Here is a 24,639-nt window from a genome sequence, read left to right on the forward strand (position 1 = left end):
TAAGTTTAAAAGTGGCCACCATTATGCTAGACGAAAGGCCGTGAATATGTTTTGGAGTTTCACAAAGCGTTGACAATTAATGATTGACTGTTCAGTGCGCACTGTATGGTAAGCTTTTTTCTGTATTGTTTAAATATTGGGATATGAAATTCATGTGGCGAGTAATTGACCAGGTAATTTTTAATTAACGCTCGAAGTCGAGGAATAACCAGTAATGTGAAAAAAAAAAAAGACGTTCTCGAATCGAAAGGTTTTTCGCAAACGCAAGCTTTCGGATTTCAATCGAAAGCCTTTCAAAATAAGATGTACACACAACATAAACGAGCCAATAAGGACTCAAAGCAGGTCAAGACAACATGTCTTGTTTTGCATCTAATTGGTCAAGAAAGTGGTTGGAAAAGTTTTAATTGATTACAGATACAGAACATCGAGAAGTGGTAATGATTTAATTCCAGATTACTTTCGAATTTACCTCCTTCCCACACATACCTGCAGATGAGCTTTTGGGAAAAGTTACCCCTATATATGTAATCAATAAGGCGATCCATTCCAATAGGGCGTGGGTTTTGGGTGAAATCAAGCTTCAAATATCACAAAGCCGAAAAAATTCATTTTGACCTTCTTTGATTATGGCTCAGGTCATTTGTGCTTTTATAGCCTTTCTTATTCCTTTAAAGTGGATTTTTGATTACTTTTACCTCCATGTCAATTCAAACCCTTTAATAAAGCAGGGATGGCGCAGTGGTGAGGGCACTCGCTTCCCACAAATGTGGCCCGGGTACCGAAAGTCCCGGTAACTTAACAATTAACAGGCCCAAAGCCATGTTTGAAAATCAAAATTTAAAGGATACGAAAGCAGGTTCTGGCACCCAAACCTGTCCTTCTTTTCTGTTTTGCAAGTAGTTTTATTGTATCATTTTCAAAACTTTTGAAATCCCCATCTTGAACGAAAACAGAAAAGCTCTACGGGCCCGTTATGTTACCGAACTTTCGAGAAACGAGCCCCTGGCGTTACATGTGGGTTGAGTTTGTTGTTGGTTCTCGTCCTTGCTCCGAGGGTTTTTCTCCTGGTCCTCCGGTTTTCCTCCCTTCGCAAAAACCAACATTCCAAATTCCAATTCGATCTGGAAGCAGTGGACAAGAAGAGCCACCCAGTGGAATGTCCATTGCTAAATTATTATTTATTATTTATTATTTAAAGGGTTTAGTTGAATAAACATTCACCTCTCAAAAGACAAAATGTTATTCGAAACGTTAGTTAAAATATTTCTTTATTCATTTCTTCATTTATCTATTTTTTTTATTTTTATTCAAGGTTACACGAACTAAATTGATATAGTAGATAAAAGGATTTAAAAGGTAGCCCCTTGGTTTGCTCTTTTAACTAAAACAATTTCTTTTTCCAGTATCAGTTTGTATGAAAAATATTACTGTTCGCAGTTGTAGTTGGCAGGTTTCCGTTTTCTTGAGCATGCTCAGTTATAACGTTCAGTTTGACACTGCCGTTGCTATAGGTGTCTTGTAAAGAAAATGTACCACGGCAAGAGTTTTCGTATGCAGAGCTCCTTAATGAAACAGCTCTTCGCCAATTCAGCCGAGGGAATTTCCTTCTGGTACGGATTATTTTGCGCGAATGTTTTCGTCCGTTGTCTGTTTTGGACAAAGCGGTGCCAATCTCACCTTTTTCCACGGCGTTTAGATCTAGTTCTACTATTGTCATGTTGTGGTCTCCTTCTCCCTCCTTCGCCTCGCGGGTGGTATCGGGACTGTCGTCATCGTCAATCCCATGCTCGACTTTATCAGCGCCCAGCAACTCTTCCTCAACGCTCATGCGCAGTCCAAGCAGTCGATCGACCAGTAGTAGCTCCAGTAATGTTGTGACACCGGCCCACGTGGCGATTACGACGGACATAAGCAACTGAATGCCTAAAAATCTCCAAGGACCACCTTTGAAGACTCCAAACTCGTTGGAAAATCTACGTTCCAGTATGTCTTTCTCAGCAAACAAGCCAACAGCAACTAGGCCCCAGATCCCTGCCAAACCATGAGTCGGAACACAGCTGACAGGATCATCGATTTTGAGCCATTCAAGAAGAGCACATCCGGGACAGGCCAACATGGCACCGATTGCACCAATAAGGAGAGCTTCCCATGGGCGAGCAAGGGAACAAATGGCTGTGCAGAGAATAAAGGAAAATAAGTTAATTACGTAATTTTTTGTGAGTTGAGGCTTACCAGATCATTTGAAATTATGTCAACCTTTGCAACGACTACACAGACAAGATTAAATCTTAAATTTTGTAAGTTTTGTCCTTATCAAAAATAATTTTGAAAGAATAATCTTCTGGTATCCTGGGAAATAACCCCAACACTTGAGTCACATAACAGCGCCTTTGTGGCTTCTCGAGGTCAACCGGGTTATTTCCATTATGAGTTATCTTATCAAACATCACTCTATTGTAAAATGTATTCATCATCATCATCATCATCAGGGCTAAATTCACTCGTGGTGGAGGAATCCCTGGAATGATCCCACAGGCATCTGACTTTAGCCAATCTCGACCACGCAGGTCCCAGCTGTCTGGTGAGATCATCTCTCCATCGTGTTTTTGGACGACTCTGTTTTCTGGTCCAATCTCTTGGGGTCCTCTACGTTGCTCTAATGGTCCATCTATTATCTGACAGCCGTGCTATGTGACCCGCCCACCTGTGCTTTGCCATCCTGATAGCATTGACGATGTCGCTTACACCAGTTTCTTGTCGAATCCAGGTGTTTCGCCTTCGGTCTCGAAGGGAAATGTTCAGCATTATGCGTTCTATCTTTCGCTGTGCGACCGCAAGCTTCAGTCTGCCATAGCGTTGTTCAATGCCCATGTCTCGCACCCGTTAGTCATTAATGGTAGAATGTACTCATTGTGTATCTTCCTCTTGATCTTCATACTTGCCTTGCGGCTTCTCATAATGCTTTCCACTTTTCCAAAGGCTGCCCAACCACGTGCAATCCTTCTCCTAATCTCAGGAAGTAGGTCACCATCTCGTGTCAATGTCTTTCCAAAGTAGACATAGCTGTCTGCCTCCTCAGTGGTCTTGCCATCGACAGTCATTGTTGACTTGTTGACGTGGTCATTGAACATCCCTTTAGTCTTGCCTAGATGCATGTAGAGGCAAACTGGTTTGCTTGTCCTATGGATGTCAATGAGCATACTGTTCACTTCCTCTGGTGACTTGGCCAACAAGATGATATCGTCAGCAAAAATTAGATGGAAGAGGTATTCTCCACCGATGGAGAGGCCTCTGCCTTCCCATTCAATTCTCTTTCTGATCGCATCCTGAAGACATGATATAAAGAGTCTAGGTGATATGTTGTCACCCTGTCTAGCTCCCCTCTCCAACGTTATTTTATCACTGTCCTTATGTAGTTTTAGAACCGAGGTGGCATTATTGTACAGGCCACGTAATAATAATAATAATAATAATAATAATAATAATAATAATAATAATAAAGCATTTATATAATAATAATGGAAACTTTATTTGTGTTTTTAAATGTACAACTGTAAATCTCACTACGTATAGGCGATTTACAAATGCTGCTTGAGATTGGCTTATTCAACACACACACAAAAATCAAATTGCATCAAATCTGGGTTGTCCCAATTCCTATTTCTACAACAAACGACGTAATATGTTGCTCTAATAGCTATATTTATCATTTTCTTGATTATGTAAAGTTGCTGCCTTTTGGCAATGCCTATGTCATTCATCATGCCTAAGAACGTAGAGCATTCATCTGAGCAAACGCCAAGGGAGCTCATGGAGAGATTTAAAAATTTCACAGATCTGAAAGTTCTACTCATTTTGTTGATCAAGTTCCGATATTTTTTCTTTTTTACGCACTGCATTGTTGTACAAGTTAGATTCGAAACCAACTGTTAATTCTAGAACATATAGGCACTTGGACTGGGTTAGGAAAAGAAGATCTGGGCGATAATTTTCACCAGTTATTATTGAGGGATTTAGAAAACCAGTAACATCTGCATAGATTGAGGAGCTAACATTAATTACAGGTTGAAGGGACTTGGCAATGAAGTTAAGGATTGAGTCGTGTCTCCAGGTAAAGCGATCATGGCATTGTTGACAACCAGCGACAACATGAAGGAGTGACTCAGGATTAAGGCAAAAGGAACAATCAGGACTTTGTGATAATCCCCATCTTACCAAATTCTTACGTGTAGGAAGAGAGTTGTTGATGTAACGGATGGTAAAGTTGTAAATGTTCTTCGGCAGATGGGACTGGGCCACTGACCAAATAGAATTAACAGATGACAATAAATACTTGATAACATTTGAGAAGAAGAAACCTTGAGATGTTAGGTGGTGTTGCAGTTTATCCTCTTGATTAGAAGGAAAATCCTTAAAAATAATAATAATAATAGTAATAATGATAATAATAAAGCATTTATATAGCGCTAAGCTCGACTAGTTCTCCCAAGCGCTTTACAAAATTATAAACTAATTAACATAGCAATTAAATTCTAAAAAATCGTAAATTAAAAAGCGTAAGATAGTGATATAATCCTGATCAACTCTTTGGTTTTCCAGAGCCTTGAAAAGCGGTGTAAATTCAATGGAGTCGAAGGCCTTCTCGTAGTCTACAAAGGCAAAACAGAGTGGAATCTTACACTCGTTTGCCTTCTCTTGAAGCTGACTTACAACGTGAATGTGGTCGACCGTAGCCGGAGAAACCCGCCCTGAAGCCTGCTTACTTTCTTGGTCGGTATTGATCCAAGGCGCCTAGCATACTTCGAAGCAGGATTTGTGAAAATACTTTGTACGTTACTGGTAGAAGGCTGATCGGCCTGAATGAATGAATAAAGGCTGATAGTTTCTAAAGAAACTGTTTGGGGCTACGTCGGTGGGGGTAACGAATAATTTGAATGTATCAACAAAGTTGAAATGGTAAATTGGCCACCGTTACGGTGGCCAATTTACCATTTCAACTTTGTTGATATATCCAAATTATAACAGCTGACGTTTCGAGCGTTAGCTCCTCGTCGGAGCGAATAGAGGAATTGTGGGTTGTGTGTGCTTTTAAAGGCAGAAAATGGAGCTACGTGATTGATGTTCTTAACATCAGCCGTGTCTCCCTTCTTGTGGATGATGATAACCGATGCGTTCTTCCAACAGCTGGGGACTTTGCCTTCCACAACGCATCTGTTGAAAAGCTTTGTGAGTATCTTAACAATAGGCTCTCCCCCCCCCCCCCCCCATCCTGTAGAATGCCAGCGGAGATATTGTCCTCTCCAGGAGCCTTATCACGCTTTAGACGCTTGATTGCGTTTTTCACTTCTGATGGTAGGATGGGAGGGATTGGACCTGTTTCCATGTAGACCATGTGGACCTGTTTCCATCAATGATAGGTTGATGATAGGTTGATCCTGTGGTGGTCTCGTGTTATAGAGTTCGGTGTAAAACTCCTCGCACATTATTTGAATTAATTTTGATAGATGGAGGTCATATACGCCCCTACGGTCCTCCTCCTTTAATTACACCCTTATGAATGAATGGGCTTTCACATTTTAATTGGCTAAGTTCTAGCATAACAGTGACTTCACACGTTTCAGATTTTTCCGTCTTTTTATTTTGTTATGGCTCTTTTTTATGAGATTGAGCCTTCATTGGATTTCATTACATTTTATTAGTTTTAAGGAAAAATACCTGTAATACTGACGAGCCCTGCTAAAATCCCGGTTACAAACGTCGGAATATCTATCTTCTTTTTGAAGAAGACGTAGCTGAAAAAAAAAAAAAAATAACACAGCGCTGCTTTCTGGTTGTATGAGAGGATCAACTAATTATCTAGCAGAGGATCAGGTGAACAGACTGAACTCCTTTCTGATTTTGTAAGAGAGAAGCACGCTCCTGCATCCACATAATTATCATCTCCTCCATCACAAAGTAATTTTAAAATTGTAAACCTAGCTGACCGAGTTTTCAAACGCATGCAGTCTGGATGCCGCTTTTTTTAATCTTTTTTTTAGCAACCTGACCGCATGCCTGTGATGTTAGAATATCTCACTTCTCTTTATGACCTGTTTGAACAATTAGGAGCTACAGCAATAAACAGGGCAGAAGCTGTCTGTAAATCGAACGTTGTGGGTATACGTGAGCGGCCAGGTTACTTAGTTGATCCCAAAATGGCGGTGTCCACAGGCGAATTTTTGGCACATTTATCGGTATTCATTTACCTGTACAGCATGCCCAGTATCCCTCCGCCAATAGAGCCGTTGATTGTAACTACAGCTGACCTGTTTGATAAGATACACCGATTTGTTAAAACCACTGATTGTAAAATTTTAGGGGCGCTTCAAACTTTATGCACGAAAAAATTGCAAAACATTTTCGTCTTCCCCTACCTCCAGACATAGGAAATCAGGAAACAACAGTATTTGTCGCCTGGGGGGACGTAGGATTAGTTGAGGGGTTTCACATTGTTTTCAGGGGGGAACGGAAGGAAGATTGGTTGTTGCCAACAGAGTATAAGGGATAGACTGTAGCAAATTAATCGCCAATGAGCGGTGTTCATGAGAAAATTACAGAGGCTAGTGGGAAGGGGGGTCAGGTAAATTTTATCGTGACACAACCAAAACCACCGACCATCTTTTAGGCGATTTATAATATAAACGGTCCTTTGTTATATCTGATTAAAGGAGATAAATTTTGGAATTTTGAGATGAGCAGATTATCATATTTCAGCGGATGATAGGACTAGTGTATTCAACATTTTTAAATAAATATTTAATATTTATTCAAGATACGGGAATACTTGTACCTTGACGCAAGTTTCCATTTCATGCCACTGATTCCAAATGTACTGCCACAGTTGAAACCCAACCAACCCCACCATAACATGAAAGTTCCCAGGAGAACATTTGTCGGGGAGGCCATCTGCAGAGGTGGAGAATTTGTATCAAATCTTCCCGTTCGGGGCTTTAATATCATCGTCGCTACCAATCCACTCATACCTCCGACTAAATGTACAGCTCCGCAACCGGCGATGTCAACTGCTCCCATTCTCCGAAGCCAGCCATTTTCAGCCCAAATCCAGTGAGCAGGGAGTGTGTACGTCAAAGTGTTCAAAAACGAGTAAAGTGTATAGGCTTTTAAGTTTGTTCTTTCCGCCATTGCGCCGGAAACAATGGTAGTCGCCGTCGTTGAAAAAGAGAGCTGAAAAAAATACTTTGAGAACACCTGCCCCATTTCGCTTTCGTTTGCGTCTGTCAGAAAATATCCCAAACCGCTGAAACCATTCCCAATTTGTTGTTTTCCAAAACTGAGTGCAAATCCAAAAAGCCAATAAGAAAGTCCACCGTAAATGACATCCACCGCGTTTTTGACCATTATATTGGCTTCGTTTTTTCTAGACACCATTCCGGATTCGAGAAGACCGAAACCTGATTGCATTGTGAAAATAATAAAGGCGCTCGTCAGAATCCATGTCGCGTCATCAGAATCTATTGATTCTCCGTTCCCGGCTTGAATTGTAGGTGGTGATGTAGTTGAGGTCTCTCTCGACATGATTGCTTATTAGTAAGAATGGTTTAAAACAGCTTGAAGCCTAAAAAACGTGGAAGTTGTGTAAATGTCTTTTCTTAGGTCTTAATATTCCGTGATCTTTAAGTCTTGGCTGTCCGGAAATTGCTGTTCTCAATTCTGCATTGTGCTCTAAAAATGAAAACAGAAATGACATGCTAATGAGACTGTTTGGATAGTAACAAATTAAGGCCATTTGCTAATTTTTAAAATTCATCGTTAAGAGAGGCAGCTAAACTGTCAAACACGCACTTCCAGCTTACAACATTAAGTTGTACGAATCGAGCTCTCGGTTTTCTGTTTTTCTCAGAAAGATTTCGATTCCAAATATAGTTAGGAATCTTGAATTAACTCGCCCACACAATTGAAGATAATTGTTCATAGAAACATGGTACCACGAAATGGACGCTTTCAATTCGCGCGGTAGTGGCAAGTAATAAATTTTCTGTGACAATCATATGGCATTTGTTATACACTCGATATTTTGCAAAGTTTATGAAATTTGTTTTCACGAAATTATCATCAAAATACCAAGGACGATTCTTTTAGTTCAAAGATTAGCAAACAAGGTACACGATAAAAGCTTTTACTTTTCCGTAATTTCTTTTATCTACCAGATGTTATTACTACTCGAAAAGGGATGTTTCAAAACTAATCACCCTTGTTCGTGTAGTGTAAAGTAATAATTGCCGTCTTAATTAATGTCTCTCTGCCGTAATGTACTTTCGAAAGCTAACCCCAAAAGATTTTCTTTAATTAGCGCGCGCAGTTCATTTAATTTGAAAAATCTCTTAGGAGAAGAACTGACTTTAATTCAGCCCTTGGAGAGTGCGCAATCGGTTTCGGTCCGATTAGTAAACTTGCGGTGTAAAAAGAAATATTAAGAGACTATGTAAAATGTGTGCGAAGTATACTATTATGCATTTGAAGTTGGCAGACATTTTTAAATTGCTATATCTGTGATGAATTTTCCAATAAATGTTTCGTAATTAGTAATATCTACTGCTCTTGGCGACGATAGTTGTCCCATTTTAAAGTAATTTCTTTTTTCTCGTGAAATAATAATGATGTTTTCAAGGAAACTTTTCATTTGAATGGTGCGCGCACTCGTATCATTGATTGATAGATGTGTTTAGATAAGAACTTCTGGACGCGTTTGTGACGTTTTACATACGCGAGGTTTCCGCGTTTACAAGCCTAAAGCCTCATTTAAATACTCGGGAGGCTAGAGGCGGGGAGAATTTCTCGAGAGTTCCGCAAACTCGAAACCCAGTCCTGGCAGTTTTCATTTTAACTGCCAGGTAGATTCATCTTTTTGCAAAGCTCTGAGAAAATGTGTCGCTGTAGAGCCTCCGATCGATAATTTAAGGTGGCTTTGACCAAGAGGAAATACTGTAAAGGAATATTTTCTCTTGCTTTGCCCCGATGCTACAAATTTTAAGACTGCAAAAAAATTAATCATTTTATGCTGAATTCGATTTTATGATACGAACGGGGGTCATTCAGTACTTATTTCTAAGTACTGACACATAATGCCAGAATTAAAGGTGTTTCTAAGATGACTTGGTGTTGCCATGGTGATATTTTAGATCAAGAATACATTTATGATTTATTCAGCTGTAATGTGGCATTTGTTATAGCCCATTTTCATAGAATCAAACGAGCAATTTTGGAAGAATATATTAAGAAAATAATTAATAATTTAAACTAAAGGAATCGTTTTTCAGAGTTACATCCTCGACATACAAGAAGCATCATTCACTCGAATCAATTTAGATGAAGGAAAAAAACTTGTCAGATAAATTGTCTGATTGATTTGAAATGGCAAGATCGTAGCAAAATCGCCTTTGTTTAGTTTGATAGAGCTTCTGTTTTTGCATGGAGGTTGTTGAACTTTTTACAAAATGAAATACACGAGAGAAAATCAGCGCAAAATGTTAAATCAAGAGGCGAGCTGTCAACTTGATTCGTGTTTATTCAGGTAACCTTCAGTGATACCACTTTTAATCAGTGGTTCAATGGTTTCAGGCATGAGATATAAGCCCACGATTGTCATTAAAAATATCTCATTAAATATTTTGAAAAATTATTTGTATACCAGACTAAAATTTTCAGAAAAAATTAGACAGCAAATAATCTTACAATCTATAAAGACAATAACGAAGAAAAATTTCAACGATGATTCGCCGCTGGAGAATTATTCTCATCTTCCAAGGTATCGACTAGTTAGAGATTTTTACTCTTCTATTTTAATTTTAAGCAAAATGAATATATTATAATAAATAGAGGTATATAATTTTAAATATGATTTTTTCCCACCGGTTTGTAGCAAATATTTATCACTACAAAGGGAAAATCTGAAAAAATCTTTATTTTTTTAATCAGTGTGAATTTTTTTCCGATGGCGGTTTATATGTATAGATGTGATTATCGATAACAGTATGAATTGCAGAGAAAGGTTTAGTTGATTGAAATATTTCAATAGCTTGTGCTATATTTGCAGTTATTTTCTCATATTTAAATATTCTTCTTCGTATAACGAAGGAAACATTCGAGAAAAAAAAAAAGGGGAGACCATTCCAAGGTAGCTTTAATTGGTTTTTTTAATGCGATGTTACTTGAAAATTGTGAAAAACAGAGCCACGAAAAGGCCGTTTGTAAATCGTAAAGTACTTACCGATTTGTCTCAGGCCTTGCACATCGATACTTCCAGGCTTTAAGCTCCCTATAGAATACCCTTATTGAGGAAGGAACTTGAAATTCGATAAGCTGTTGAAGTACGCTTAATTATTCACAGGAAAATGCTATCAGAAAGATATTGGCGTTCTCGTCCAATTTTCATTCGCTCCGTGCGCAGTAAAACTCTGGCATGGCTGACAAACGACAGGTGCTTTGATTTGCAGAGGAATAATAGTGGCTAACGCCTCATGACGTTTGCATTTTTTGACATTTTCACAGAAAGCTTGTCATCACTCTTTTTAAGTAAAAGTGTTACCTTCGCGGGCGATGATATAATTTTTCTTCTGTTTTGGTGCGTACATTCCCTTCGTTTATCACAAGTTTGAAACGCGACGGGCTTCCTTCCGAACAACACGACTTCGTAAACTAATCTCCAATAAGAATAAAACCGATTGTTTGTAGACGTGTTTTCAAAACATCGATAAGCTGACGTACATAGGAGGTTACAATTATAAAATTTCCGTCACCTTACGTGGTAAAATCTTCAAAACAACTTGCCAGGAATAGATGTTTTAAAAGTTCGGCTTGAGATTGGCTGAGTAAGCGCGCTTTAAATTTTTTCACACTTCTTAAATTCTACATGAAGTGAACACAGCAATTATTGCAAGAATTGTAAAGGAAGCGCTCCAACGATGTTTTGCCAAACTCAAAAAAAAGAACTAATCCATATTTCCATATTTACAAAATTCAATGAACTGGTTTGTCCCGAAAGCCATAACTACTAGTACAACAGCTCTATTTCTCCGGTATATTGGCACGCTGCTATAATCTTAGAATCGTCTGGATATTTTCCAGAGCCAATCTCAGGTATGGCAGGGATTTCCGTGCCTGAAAACTGGGAGAAAAGGGCTTTAACTCTATGATTTACCGTGTCTTACATCGGAGTGGAAGTGTCTCACAAATTGGAAAAAAAAATAGTGTAATAATGAGAACAGGTAAGCCACAAAGTCATCAGCCATAGACTGTATTTGCTTGTCTTACGCTGTGTGTAAAACTCTTTAGTATGGTAATATCGATTCAGAGTAAGCCTGAGCCAGCTGTTTAGCTCGAGGCTATTTGTGAGGTAACCGATGCTTTTATGAACGTTACAAAACAGATGAATAAATGAACATAGATCTAACATCCTTGCCCAAATTTTAGTTCTATAGGGACTAGCTGCCGCGCAAATTTTTAGATCTCTGCAAAAAAGGGCTGCCATAGACGGCTTTCAAAAATGGCGGCACAGTGCGACCGGAGTTGGAAAACTGGTAACGAGTGCATCGAAACGAGGCATCAAAGGCCTGATCAAAACAAATATCTTTCACGTGTAGCGCGATCAACTTGTCAAAGTTTGGAAGTTTTATTAGTACATCCTTCATAACGCTTCGAATTTGAAAAAATCCACGCTGAAAAACTGAATCACAATGTGAACAAATCAAGATTTCGATTGATTGGGAAATGGTGATTATTTCAGGGCAAATTTTTTCGTCGAAACAATGCCTACGCACTGCTGTGTTCCCGGCTGCACCAAGAAAGGCTATCTTGAAGAGGGTAAAAAAATTTCTTATTTTATTTTCCCTACTGATAAATCTCTACGAAAACAGTGGAGTCATGCAATCAGGAGAGATGAAGGGAAAAACTTTCAGATAAGTAAATCCACTAAGGTATGCTCGAGGCATTTTAAAACGGAGGACTTTCAGAGATCGCTAGGTGGAAGTAAGATAAATCTCAAACCTGGAGTCGTTCCTTCAGTATTTTCGTGGCGCACGTCTCCTCGTAAACGAAAGCCCCCGCCATTCAGACATTTAGTAGCAACAGGTTTTGACGATATCTCAGAGGCTGTTAGCGAGAATGAAGATAATTTGGAATCGATTGAACAGCCACCATACCAAGAAATATCAACTCAAACGGACGAGACTTCGGTCATTGAAAATACAACTCAGACTGAAGACAAAGTATTCGAAGACAAAGAATCTCAAACAGAACATAACGATTTAATTGGAATAATGGAAAAAGAGATTGCTGGTTTGAAAGCCGAGATTGATAAACTTATGAAACAGACTGATGCACTGAAAGCTAAACTATTCAATGTTGATAGATTTCGTTCCAACTCATCGTCGATCAGCTTTTACACCGGATTTCCTGACTTTGAGGTGTTTAAAACAGTATTTGACTTCCTTGATCCTGGCGAATATGGTCAAAACATTAGGTACTGGACATCTTTAAATACCAAGGAACCTTTACTTGATATTTACGACAACGAACACTACAGTAAATCAGAAAAAGGACGACCAAGAGCTCTTAAGGCAATTGATGAGTTTTTCTTAGTGATGTGTCGTCTAAGACAAGGCTTTGCTGAAGAGCACCTGAGTAATCTGTTCCATATTTCATTATCAACAGTAAGCCGAGTTGTTATATCCTGGGTCAATTTTATGTACCTTAAATTTGCTCAGATTAATATATGGCCCTCAAGAACAGTAATTGACAACACCATGCCAGAAGCTTTTAAAGCAAAATACTCAGCAACAAGGGTTATTATTGACTGCACTGAGGTACGATGCCAAATGCCAAGCAGTTTACAGCTTAATGGGGAACTATTTAGCAATTACAAAAATCACACAACACTGAAAGGTTTAATTGGCATCTCACCAGGCAGTGCAATGATTTTTGTGAGTGAGCTTTACACTGGCTCAATATCTGACAGAGAAATTGTTGTTCGCAGTGGCTTTCTGGACTTGCCATTTGATGACAAAGATCTTGTTATGGCCGATAAAGGATTTACCATTGATGACCTAATGTTACCTCAAGGTGTGCATGTGAAACTGCCTCCATTTCTTGGTGGTTCAGACCAGATGGCTGCAGAAGATGTTGTGGCAACACAAGAAATTGCCAGTCTTCGCATCCACGTTGAGCGGGCAATTAACAAGATTAAGAACTTTCACATATGGGATGGTGTTGTCCCTCTTCACCAGATTGGCCTGGCAAATCAAATGTGGGCTGTTTGTGCATTTCTGTGCAATATACAACCCAACATCATTTCAGTTTAACAAAATAAATCATTGAAGCACCTTAAAATTACATTTTAAAAGGAATAATTACAGTTTCTAATATAACAAAATTATTTTAAACATTGTTACAATTTACAAATTTAATAATGATAATAAAATATTTATTATAAATAACTGCAACCATTTGTTTCAAATTTAATTCATTTAAATCACTATATGGTACAATATTTCTGCTATTATGTAACCATATAGTTATAACCTAGTTATATACAACTCAGTGTAAAGAGATTTAAGTCACAAGTTGCTGGTTAATGTTAAAACTACTCACTCATTAGAAGTACTTTCATTTACTTCACTGTTGTTGTTTGTAGATGCTTCTTCAATAGCATACTTAATAAAGTTGTTAAAATAATATGATGTGAGTTCCTGTCTTAATTTGTTCCAAAAATCTGCATCAAAAGCCACTCTTTGTATATATATGCCTTTTCTTGTGTAGAGTATAAAATCACACCATCTACAGCCTGTAACACCCATCTGCCCTTGTACTTGTGCATAGTATTCATGATTTTTCTTTAGTTGGCAGGTATCTGTGCCTGTTTTTTCCATACAAAACTTTGGATCAGAGCAAGCATCAATTGGAGCTACATTGGCTACCTTATAAGGGCATTTCACTTCAGCTAGACCAAAAGTTTCTAAACAGCCAGGATCAATAACTTTTGCATCAGGACTGGCACCAAGAATAGGGTGAGATTTCGAAATTACAAATCCAGAGGGAAAAACTTTAACTGGGGTTCTAGCATTTTTCATGTATTTTTGATACTCCATTAATGCGACCGGCTCAAAATTTCTTCCATGCTCTACAGCTCTGTTGGAAAACTTCTTTGGATGTATCAATGTTTCTGCCAATGTATTATGGTTTCTTTTTCTGTGGCTGATCAGATGAAATTTAGATGCAGTAAAACGATGACATCGCTGTTTGTTCCATTCCTCACAATCAGCCTGGGCCCTGGTGTTAACTTCAATGTCATTGATTTCATTTTCATCCTTTGTAAGAGATGTGATAAATTGTTGTTCTTCAGTGGAAAGTGTATCTGGAATATTCATATGTTCCTCTTCAATGTGGGGAAACCTTGGAAATTGTTCACAATTGAGTGCTTCAATCCTACGTGGCACTGAACTCAAGTCAGCTTTGGCTGAAAAATTAGATTCAGTAAATAAAAGCTGATAGGATCCAAAGGAACCTATTGGGCATTTACCAAATTTGGTGTCCACCATGTTGTGTTGTCTAGTATCTGATGCCATTTGAGATAGTCCCATGTTTGCATAAATTTTACTCAAATCTTGCTTGAATTGTTCAATTTTTTCTTCATGACATACTGCACTTATCCTTGCTTCATAAAGAAGTGACTTCACTCCTCCATCTTTAGAAGTTCTAGTAGAACTAGTTTCGCATTTAGTTTTATTTACTATCACACTGGAGATGGGCTGTGGTGAAATGTTAGAGCCTCCTCCCTTTCTGTGCCATTTTTGTAGTTCTGAAGTACAAGCTAGACCTTCAGTCTCATCTTTATCTTTACAAAGATCCTTCGTCGACTTACAGTCATACAAAGTATACTTGCAAAGTTTTAGCATTAAAGCTAAGATGTGATTGCAATATCCAACGGTGCCAGCGACACAACTACAAAATGCATGCAACACTTTACCAGATATAATGCATATTGCAAGCTTAAGGTCATGAGGGGCATCACTCTTTTTAAAACTGTGAGAGCATTTGGCTTTAAAATAGAACCCTCGTTGATCACTTGTTGCTATAATTTCGTGAAGATACTCATCTTGAAGAAAAGTCTGTGCTTTCCTCAAGTTGGTTGGAACGCTTGTGCTCTCTTTGTTCGCGATTTTTTTACCAGAATTTACAATGTGCTCGTCCATTTCAGCCTTTGTAAACAGTGGCATTTTCTCTAGAGAAGTACCCCAGTTTTCTTCAGGATATTTTACCGATCGTACTCGAGGCTCGTTGGAACAATTACTAGAAGTAGACTTGGTCAAAGAAAGTTTTCTTCGCGTGTACAGTTGATTTGGATCGGGATCCACGATTTGTTTGTCTTTACCATTCTTGATGAATTCTTCGACTCTGTAAAAAATATTGAACTGTTTTGATTGAACTTACATCAACTACATTGAAGAGTGAAGCTAGAACTTGATTTTCAGGAGGCAGGCATACTAGTTCACTGATCGACCTCTTCGTGTATCTTACCTTTTCACAAGTTCTGCTTTTGTTTTAAGTCCTTTCCCAGAGTCTCCTCTACATTTCAACCAAAATTTTAGTTCACCGTTTTTTAATTCTGAAGCATTTCGACCTTTTAGGGAGGCACCAGGAATGTCATCTTCGCTTAAGCTGATATTAGATGTCATTTCTCAGTATTTTCACGATGGAAAGAAGATAAAAAGACACAAAAAACAGTAATAATTACAGCCACGCTGAAGAGAACGCTGTTGTTTGGCCTTTGATGCCTCACTTCCATGTTTCTCGTCTCCAGTCCTCCAGCGAACAAGCGTACTGTACCGCCATTTTTGAAAGCCGTGTATAGCGTCAAGAGGACATTACATCGTGAAATAGTCAAGTTCTATCTATGATTCTTTTTATATCGTTTTACAATGATTGAACTTTCGAAGATGCTTTTGATGAAAAAAAAATTAAAACATTTTAGGGCTCTTTTATTTATAAAGAGAATCATTAGCTGCTTACCTCTCATCGCTTCCGTATTTACTACAGTCTCGTTCACTGGCTCGAAACCGTGCTATACGTCACGCAACGTCTTCCCTTTTCAAGAGAGTTTAGGAAGGATATTGTTGCGTGACATTTCAAAGAACGGCTTCAAAGCCATGATTCTATCTCGTCATCATTGCCCCAGGGATCCCATGAGATAGCTAGACGCATGCGCATAGCCAGTGATGTTCGCGCGCAAATCAGTTTAGCACGGTGACTACTTATGCGAAGAAGATCTTCTATTTTTACCTTCAAGTTTCTTAATATCGGGTCTGCAATAAGATCACCGGGTAGAAAACACCAAGAATGACTACACCAGGTTTGGAACCCGATATTCAGTGCTCAAACGATGCTGTAGACCAATCTTCACAGAACACCATGGCGGCGATCCTCAGAGGACTTAACGATACTTTGGCACAATTGACCAAAGTTTCAGAAAAGCAGACAGCGACGCTCACCAGTCTTAAAGACGACATCCTCCTTCGTCCTGAATCAGACGAGGAGGCAGAAAAGGAAGACTCAAACACGGGCAATACACAACTAAATATTACTGCCACGTTAAATAATGTGCTCGACCCGAGCGACTCTTGCGTGGTGAAAGAATCTGCTGGCTCTGAGTCAGAAAAGCAGAATGATGACCTCGAAAGCCTGACTCAGGCATTTGTACAGACCAACAATAAATCTCCTGCCATAACAGAAAAGGTTGCCAGTCTAATTGATAATATGGCTTCTGGAAGTCTTTCACCAGAAACGGTGAAGGATCGAGTTGATAAATACCCTCCACCAGAAAACTGTAAGTTCCTGTGTACTACAACAGTTAACGAGGAGGTTTGGGATCTGCTTCCCAGGAGGAGCAGAACAGTCGACCTTGCTTTTCAGAAGGTGCAAGAATTGCTTGTTCAGGGTTTTATCATCCCTGTCGATTTTGGGGGACCAGTTGGTAAAAGACCTTCAAACTGGCAAACCCACTAACGTCCGTCAGGTCCTGGACCAGGTCATGGACAGCATTGCCCTTGTGGCTAATGCCAATTATAAACTTAATATGAAACGACGAGAGCTAATCAAGCCCGACCTCAACCCCCCTTTCACAAGGTTATGCAAAGAGGACATCAAGCCTTCTACAAAGCTATTTAGGGATGAATTGTCAAAACATCTAAAGGATATGGCAGACCCAAGAAGGCGGGCCAGCAGATGCAGAGGACCTCTGACACCCGCACATGTAGCCATAACTACCTAAAGGCTGGGAGGCAGAAATTTCGACGCTCAAATTTCAAACCATACCACCAGAAATCTACTGGCCAGAAAACATCTCAGACACACCCTTTTTTAGGGTACAGCCGGGGACACGAGTGACCCGAAAAAACCAGCCAATCCAACAACTCAGATTAAACAATAACCAGGTGAGGACACATCCTAAATCATTTATGGATGGGGATTATTTGCATCACATGGTCCGTATTTTTTCAGCAGGACAGCTGAAGGACCATGTTGGTTCCTGGGAATCTTTGACAAATGACCAAGTCATACTTGATGCCATAAAGCACTACCATATTGAGTTTGAAGCTAATACCCCCGTCCAACCTCACCCACCAAAACAAATCCACTTCTCACCTGGTGAAAGGGAGATAATAAGTGAAGAAATATGTACACTTCTCTGTGAAGGAGTTTTGGAACAAACTGAATATGTAGAGGGGGACTTCCTCTCAACTATATTTGTGTGGCCTAAAAAAGATGGCAGCTACAGAATGATTTTAAATCTCAAACCTCTTAATGAATTTGTCTCATACCACCATTTCAAAATGGACACTATTAAAACAGCTCTTAAACTCATGCGTCCGGGGTGCTTTATGGCTTCAGTTGACCTAAAGGGCGCATACTATTCTGCCCCTGTTGCTAAAGAGGATAGGAAATATTTAAAATTTGAGTGGCAAGGAAGTTATTATGAATACACATGCATACCCAATGGCCTCGATTGTGCCCCCAGGCTGTTCACAAAAATTTTAAAACCTGTTTACTCTCATATCAGATCAATGGGCCATCTTTGCATGGGGCACATAGATGACTCTTTCTTATTAGGATATGACTATGCTGCTTGTAAGAGGAATGTCCAGGACACGATTGACACATTCCAAAACCTGGGATTCATAATTTATCCTGTGAAATCAGTTTTTATTCCCACACAAAAAATAGAATTTCTTGGGTTTTTACTTAGCAGTATTCTTATGACAATTAGACTTCCCCCTACCAAAGCTGCACGTGTACATATAGCCTGTCAGAATTTACTACTCAAAACTGAGGTGACCGTCAGAGAAACTGCCCACGTCATTGGCTTGATAGTCTCAAGTCTACCTGCAGTGCAATTTGGAGAATTGTATCACAGGAATCTAGAAAAGAATAAGGTCCTTGCACTGCAGGCTAGCAAGGGTAATTATGATGGGCCATTATATTTGTCTAAGGATGCCAGAGTAGATTTGTCTTGGTGGATAAATAATATGGACTCTTCTTTTAAGAAGATTGTTCAACCTAACCCTGACAACAGATGCCTCAACTAAGGGCGGGGGGGCAGTGTATGGGGAACAGAAAACTGGTGGGCCTTGGAGTTTGGAGGAGCAAGGGTTTCATATTAACTACCTGGAGCTAAAAGCAGTTTGGTTAGGTCTCAAGTCTCTGTGTCATCATGTGAGACAGAAGCACATTAGGATTCAATCTGATAACACTACTACAGTAGCTTATATCAATGCAATGGGGGGTATCCAATCTGCAAATTGCAACAACATGACCCGGCAAATTTGGCTGTGGTGTATTGAAAGGGAACTTTGGCTCAGTGCCTGCCACATACCAGGCTCCATCAATGTAGTAGCTGACTCGGAATCTAGAGTATTCCACACCTCCACTGAATGGTCTCTACATCCAGATGTGTTTGATCACATTAATGAAATGTGGGGCACTTTTGAAATAGATCTTTTTGCTTCCCGACTTAATTTTAAAATACTTACATATGTGTCTTGGAAACCAGACCCTAATGCAAAATGTGTAAATGCATTATTCATGCAATGGAAAGAACATTATTTTTATGCTTTTCCACCTTTCAGCCTGATAGCAGCTTGTCTGCAAAAAATAGAACAGGATCAAGCTACTAATGTAATCTTAGTCCCTTTCTGGCAGACACAACCTTGGTTTACAACGCTCCTTCACCTTTTAATAGACAACCCAGTGTTGCTGCCTCAGCTGGACTATCTCTTGACACAACCTCACAACAATGCTCTACACCCCCTTCGCAAGCAGCTAAAGTTGATAGCTTGCAAGGTCTCGGGAAAAGCCTCCAGCAGTGCAACATATCAGAGAAGGCTGCAACAATCATCTTGCAGTCATGGTCAGATGGGACGCAGAAACAATATAAACTCTACATCAAGCAGTGGATTGACTTTTGTTGTGAACGACAGGCTGATCCCTATAACGTACCTTTAACATCAGTATTGGATTTCTTGGTCAGCCTCCATGAGAAGGGCTTGAGGTACACTACCATTAACACTGCTCGTAGTGCCATATCAGCAATTACCCTTTCTGAAGACCAGAATACTATTGGTTGCAACCCACTTGTTTCTAGATTTATGAAAGGCATATACAAAGGCTCACCACCCGTTCCACAGTACCACTCGACTTGGGACGTTCAACCAGTGTTAAATTATCTGCCTTCCAAAAGCTCTGTGGATGGCCTTGACCTCAAAATGTTGACCCACAAGCTGATTATGTTGATAGCTCTGGTGTCTGCACAAAGAGGACAGAGTCTTCACATCCTTGATATTGGACCAGGCTGTATGAAAGAACTTCCTGATGGCTACGAGTTCCTGCTTACTGCCCATATCAAACAGAGCAGGCCAGGCTACAAAGCACCCACAGTTGTTTTGAGAGCATACCCAGCCAATCCATCCCTTTGTGTTTGTACTTGCTTAAAAGAATATCTTAAGAGAACAAAGCCTCTCAGGGGTACAGAAACTAAACTTTTTGTCAGTTTTACGAAGCCATATAAACGGGTGTCCAAAGAGACTCTTTCTAGGTGACTTCGCACTGTCATGACCTCTGCTGGGGTAGACACAACAATATTTAAGCCACACAGTACACGAGCAGCAGCTACTTCAAAGGCTAAAACAGCCTCTGTTCCAATCCAAGAAATCCTGAAAACTGCTGGGTGGTCATCATCGAGATATTTTGATAAGTTTTATGACAAACCTGTGGAATCCTCCACATTTGCTTCTGCTATTCTCAAGACTGTTTAGTCCTGAAATTGGACTTGTTGGCAAATAGTTTTTTGTACTACTAGCCTTAACAAAACATCTTCTAGACAGAAACTTTATTTAACATTAACCAAGGGATCACATGCCCACCCTTGGACAACAAATCATACTTACATTTGATTTTACCCACCCATTTATTTGTAGTGCTACTGACATTACAGTTCTTATACAATCTACTTCGTGGTGATCAGACTGTCACATTCGGCTGTAAATACTGGTTATGCGCATGCGTATAGCTATCTCATGTGATCCCTTGGTGCAGTTGGATGACTCGATAGAATTCCAATCAAACTTCAACTTACAGGTAAGTCTCGTTTAATTTTTCAGTTATGTATGTCTACGGGAGACAATCACCATATATGGGTGTGTCAACAAACATTTCCCAATTTTCTCATAAACGTCATCCTTTTCAAGGACAACACCCTGGTTAAGACCACCCCCGTTGCAAGGGGTGAGAAAATGCGTTTGAATAGCGCTTGTGCTGATTTCACTTTTGTTTAACTTGAATACTGTGTACCTTTTGGAAAGGTTCAGTGGTTAAAGTTCATTAACTGCCGCATATGAAAGCATCATTCTAATTAAAATTATGTTTGTTCAGGACAAGTAAATTTTTATTCGAATGTGCCTGGCCTCAATGTTTTTCGGGATCGAGCTTACTGTTGTAAAAGCTTACTGTTGTTAGAGCTTACTGTTGTAAGTAATGCTAAATGCATCATTTTCGTTTTCACCACTGATGCCATACAAACTGATTCAGTATTGATTAAAAAGAGCTTTCAAACTGAGTTATTTCTGTATATAAACACTTCGTTTTCTCAACAATTTCTTAAAAATAGAATCAAGACAAAAACTTACCGTGTTATCTCCACGCTATTTTTATGTAATTATGAATCAAGAAGCGTCCTCGTAAGCTGCCTATTTTTCCTTGCAATTTCAATGTAAAAAAAGAGCCATTTATAGTGCAAATTACTGTCAGCTTAGGTAAACGATAATCGCGTCTCTTTCATTTGTCCATTAAATAGTGACACATAGGAGAAGGACAGCAGGTGAACTTTTTATCTAAACCTACCAATACGTGCTATAGCCGCTGACAGAGAGAGGTCGTTTAAACAAACTGGTTAATTAAACAAGACTGGCATCTCAGTCGAAGTCGAGTCATTATATAATTTAGTTTTAGATAAGAGTTGTCAGGCGTCATCGTTTGAAGAAACACGAAGGATCACGGAAGATGGTTCCTTTAAGAAACTATGAGACCGATCAAATTTTTCTTTAAAGGTCTATATAACTAGGAGGTAAAAAAGATTTCTGGTCGTTTTAATCCCACAAGTCACGGATCAGTTAACAGTAAGATGAAATTCCTCGAAAAATAATAATTAAAAAATGAACTTGTGTTTGATTACGATCTTGTTTTGACCTATTCAATGTAGCTCCACTTTTGAGACGCTGGTCGTTGTAGGGCAAACTGAGTTGGAAAAACTTGTATTTTTTTATAATTTTGAATACAAATTAATCATATTGTCAGTGCAAACGCCAATCGTCTCTTCCGTCAATTATGTGAATAGAAATGGGCGACTGACGCTTGATTAAGCCCAAAATTATTAGGTGACGCGTTTATCTTACAGAAAGACACGGCAAAGTGAGGTTTAAAGTTTTACCTTTGATTCTTAACGCGGGGGTTTTTCTAAAATTCGTGCGTGGAACGGAATAAGGACCCTCTTACGCCCCCGCCCCCACCCCCCCCCCCCCCCGTGAAAAGTTATTGTTTTGGTCATAAACCAAATTTGTCATAGAACGTTTCGTGACTGAACTCTGAGAAGTTAGAAAGTTTATGGTTTTCATCTGCATCCTGTATTGAAGTCAACAGGGAGGCTTGCATAAAGGAAAACAAATGTAAATCGTCCCTTTGTGGAGATGGGGTTTACCCCGTGCGCAAAATGTAAACATTATTTACAGAAAGGAAAACGTCCTGTTCTTAGCGGAATTCTTTTCACACTCGCTGTGCAAATTTAATTCGGTCGAAGTTCTCCTGGCGATATTTAGATAACTTTAGCTTAATTTATACCGAACGACGCGAATCATGTATTGTCAAGGCTCGTGCAGGGAAGATTTTAAGCTTTATGAAGCTCCAAAGAACAGTTATTTGGAGGTGCGTAACATCCAGTAAATGTATGATTTCGCCCCCTGTACCGTTGAAAATGTTGAATACATTTGTGTTTGTTGTAGCAAACTGTATTTTTGCGCTGTTAATCAACTTATCTAATTCCGGGAGCTGAACAAAACTTCAGAAAGACCACTTTCGACAGGCATCGTCAAATTTACTATATCATTATCATGGCCATTTCTCTTATAGACCGTTAACAAAGACTTTCCTTACCTTCGGAGCATTGATTTGTTTGGTTTCGTTCTTTGAATACACAGAGTTCGAGTCCTAAAATCACTTTTTCTCAGTAATACACCAGTGTTCTACCGCTGTTTGCTTGAAAGGTCTGACAACCACTACACGCTTACAAGGAAGAAGAAGAAGGAATAATTTAAATGTCTTGCTGTTTCCTGTCCAGCTGGCTTCGATAATCAATAAATTTAATCCGCGTGAGAAGTAGAAAGATATGCAGTATTAATATTTAATTCTTTGACGTCTCTTGCGCGCGTAGCTAGGCTTGACTTGAATTTTAAGACCTTTAAAGTCCGCCTACTTTCTCTTGTATGCGGTCACCACACTGTCATAGTTCACTTTAGCTAACCGATCTTCTAAAGTGGTGGCTTTTAAGATAACTGAAAGGTTTCTGATAAGATTCCTTGCGGAAAATTTACGTATGTCATACTAACCAAATATTTATTGAATTTTGAAGGTTAATTGCGGTAAATTTAGCCAAACATTCTTCACTCTCTTAGTTCTTGAATAAACACCTTGACACTTGCTGGGATAAGGAGAAAGTTGGAAAGAGTATGCGTGAAATATTTAAAGACTTAGTTGTGTCTGGAAAGGTTACTTAAAAAAAGTGAGATTTTAATCAAGAAAGCATATCTGATTCTACGTACCAGCGCCCCGATTGGTGAAACCCTATCGTTTATTGCTTCAGTAAACCCTTTGAAAATCGAAGATCATTTTATAAAAGCAATATGTTCGTGCGCCTCCAGCTTGTCATTTACAAACTTTTCTCGTGTTCTCCCGACACCCCGCGGAGGTGTTTACACCGGTAAACCGATTGAAGTTGTGGTCTATTGCTTAAAGAGTTAATTGAAAACATTCTGAGATCACTTTATGATCGGTATCTTGCAACCTGCTAATGGTTTCGCCCTCGAGGCTTGCGCAGGTTGTGAACTCCGCAGTGCCTAAAACACTCCCGTAGAAATGGTTAAACAATGATATTACTAAGAAATAATTCAAAGCCACCCGAGTAATCTGATGGACTAACACAATGGATAGACAGCTTATCTGCGAAGGACTCTGCAGCTGAATACACCAATTTCACATGCGATTGATTCACAGGGGGCCCACACAAGCGGCCCACACAAGCGGCCCAGACAATCGGCGTGTCTGGTCGTTTGTTCGAAATATAAAGAAATGTATGGGAGAATATTGAAGAGTCGTAATATCGTAAACTTATATCAAGGAATGTCTATGTTAACGCTCAAAATAAATGTAAACCTACCTCACTTGTTGTGTATTGTCGTTTCTGTGGTTCTAAATGGCGAATTTGAGCGATTTGGTAGATTTTGCGTCGACTGTTACTTTACTGTATAAAAAGGAGACATTCTTTGATATAAGTTTACGATAGAAGCATACAAAGCCCTTCAGTTCGGTGACACGTTGTTCTTTGTGGACAGCGGATAGAGTCTGGTAATTGAAGGACATTTGCCAATAACGTTATGTCCTGTTTTCGCACTCTGAACTCCGCTAAACACTCTGATTCATCCATCTGGTCGAAATCAAACTTAGGGCATGAGCTGTAAGGGAATTCTGGATTCTTGGAACTGTAACTTTCGTACAAGGTCAAAAATTCTTCGTTACTGATGATTTTACTATCGTACAAAAAAAGAAGCAGATTTCTCATCTCACTGAAGGATGACATGCTCTCACACAGCTTATCTTAAAAGCGAACGGAGTTTGCTACCCACGTCGCCGCCGCAAACCTCGTCTAGCTGCTTAAAGTTTATATTTTGGCGGGAACGACGTTGTTCTCTTCCCAGGCTCTTTCGGTCGCTAAAGTTGCCGTTGCCTCTAAAACGACCTGATAACTTAGGGCAAATGCAACACCTG

The 24,639-nt window shown here is 39.3% G+C and overlaps 4 protein-coding genes and 1 pseudogene across 6 annotated transcripts; 3 read left to right on the forward strand and 2 right to left on the reverse strand.

Annotated features, from left to right (window-relative positions):
• Positions 1–1,254: 1,254 nt before the first annotated feature.
• Positions 1,255–22,889, reverse strand: LOC111338459 (putative ammonium transporter 3). Of its 2 annotated transcripts, none has more exons than XM_022944966.2 (5): positions 22,753–22,889; positions 6,833–7,725; positions 6,249–6,308; positions 5,719–5,795; positions 1,255–2,175 (listed from the first exon to the last, which is right to left on the reverse strand). In XM_022944966.2, the coding sequence occupies exons 2-5, from the start codon at positions 7,576–7,578 to the stop codon at positions 1,409–1,411; spliced, it is 1,650 nt and encodes a 549-aa protein (XP_022800701.1). In that variant the 5' UTR covers positions 7,579–7,725; positions 22,753–22,889; the 3' UTR covers positions 1,255–1,408. The 2 variants fall into 2 exon arrangements, with proteins under 2 accessions (XP_022800701.1, XP_022800700.1); XM_022944965.2 differs by lacking the exon at positions 22,753–22,889 and adding an exon at positions 10,271–10,775.
• On the forward strand, positions 11,808–13,358 carry LOC111338481 (uncharacterized). Its single transcript, XM_022944999.2, has one exon. The coding sequence runs from the start codon at positions 11,808–11,810 to the stop codon at positions 13,356–13,358; it is 1,551 nt and encodes a 516-aa protein (XP_022800734.2).
• On the reverse strand, positions 13,502–15,860 carry LOC148722894 (uncharacterized). The gene is made up of 2 exons (XM_088733158.1): positions 15,574–15,860; positions 13,502–15,450 (listed from the first exon to the last, which is right to left on the reverse strand). The coding sequence occupies exons 1-2, from the start codon at positions 15,729–15,731 to the stop codon at positions 13,644–13,646; spliced, it is 1,965 nt and encodes a 654-aa protein (XP_088589284.1). The 5' UTR covers positions 15,732–15,860; the 3' UTR covers positions 13,502–13,643.
• On the forward strand, positions 15,887–19,310 carry LOC111338482 (uncharacterized; annotated as a pseudogene). The gene is made up of 2 exons (XR_015991685.1): positions 15,887–17,486; positions 19,179–19,310. The product of XR_015991685.1 is annotated as an uncharacterized LOC111338482 (transcript).
• LOC148722895 (uncharacterized) lies at positions 19,227–21,752 on the forward strand (the record flags this gene model as incomplete). Its single annotated transcript, XM_088733431.1, has 1 exon — positions 19,227–21,752. A coding segment is annotated over one exon (921 nt), but the record flags the coding sequence as incomplete, so codon positions are not given.
• Positions 22,890–24,639: the final 1,750 nt, after the last annotated feature.

This window comes from Stylophora pistillata, chromosome 9 (genome assembly GCF_964205215.1).
Source record: "Stylophora pistillata chromosome 9, jaStyPist1.2, whole genome shotgun sequence".
NCBI classification, from domain to species: domain Eukaryota; kingdom Metazoa; phylum Cnidaria; class Anthozoa; order Scleractinia; family Pocilloporidae; genus Stylophora; species Stylophora pistillata.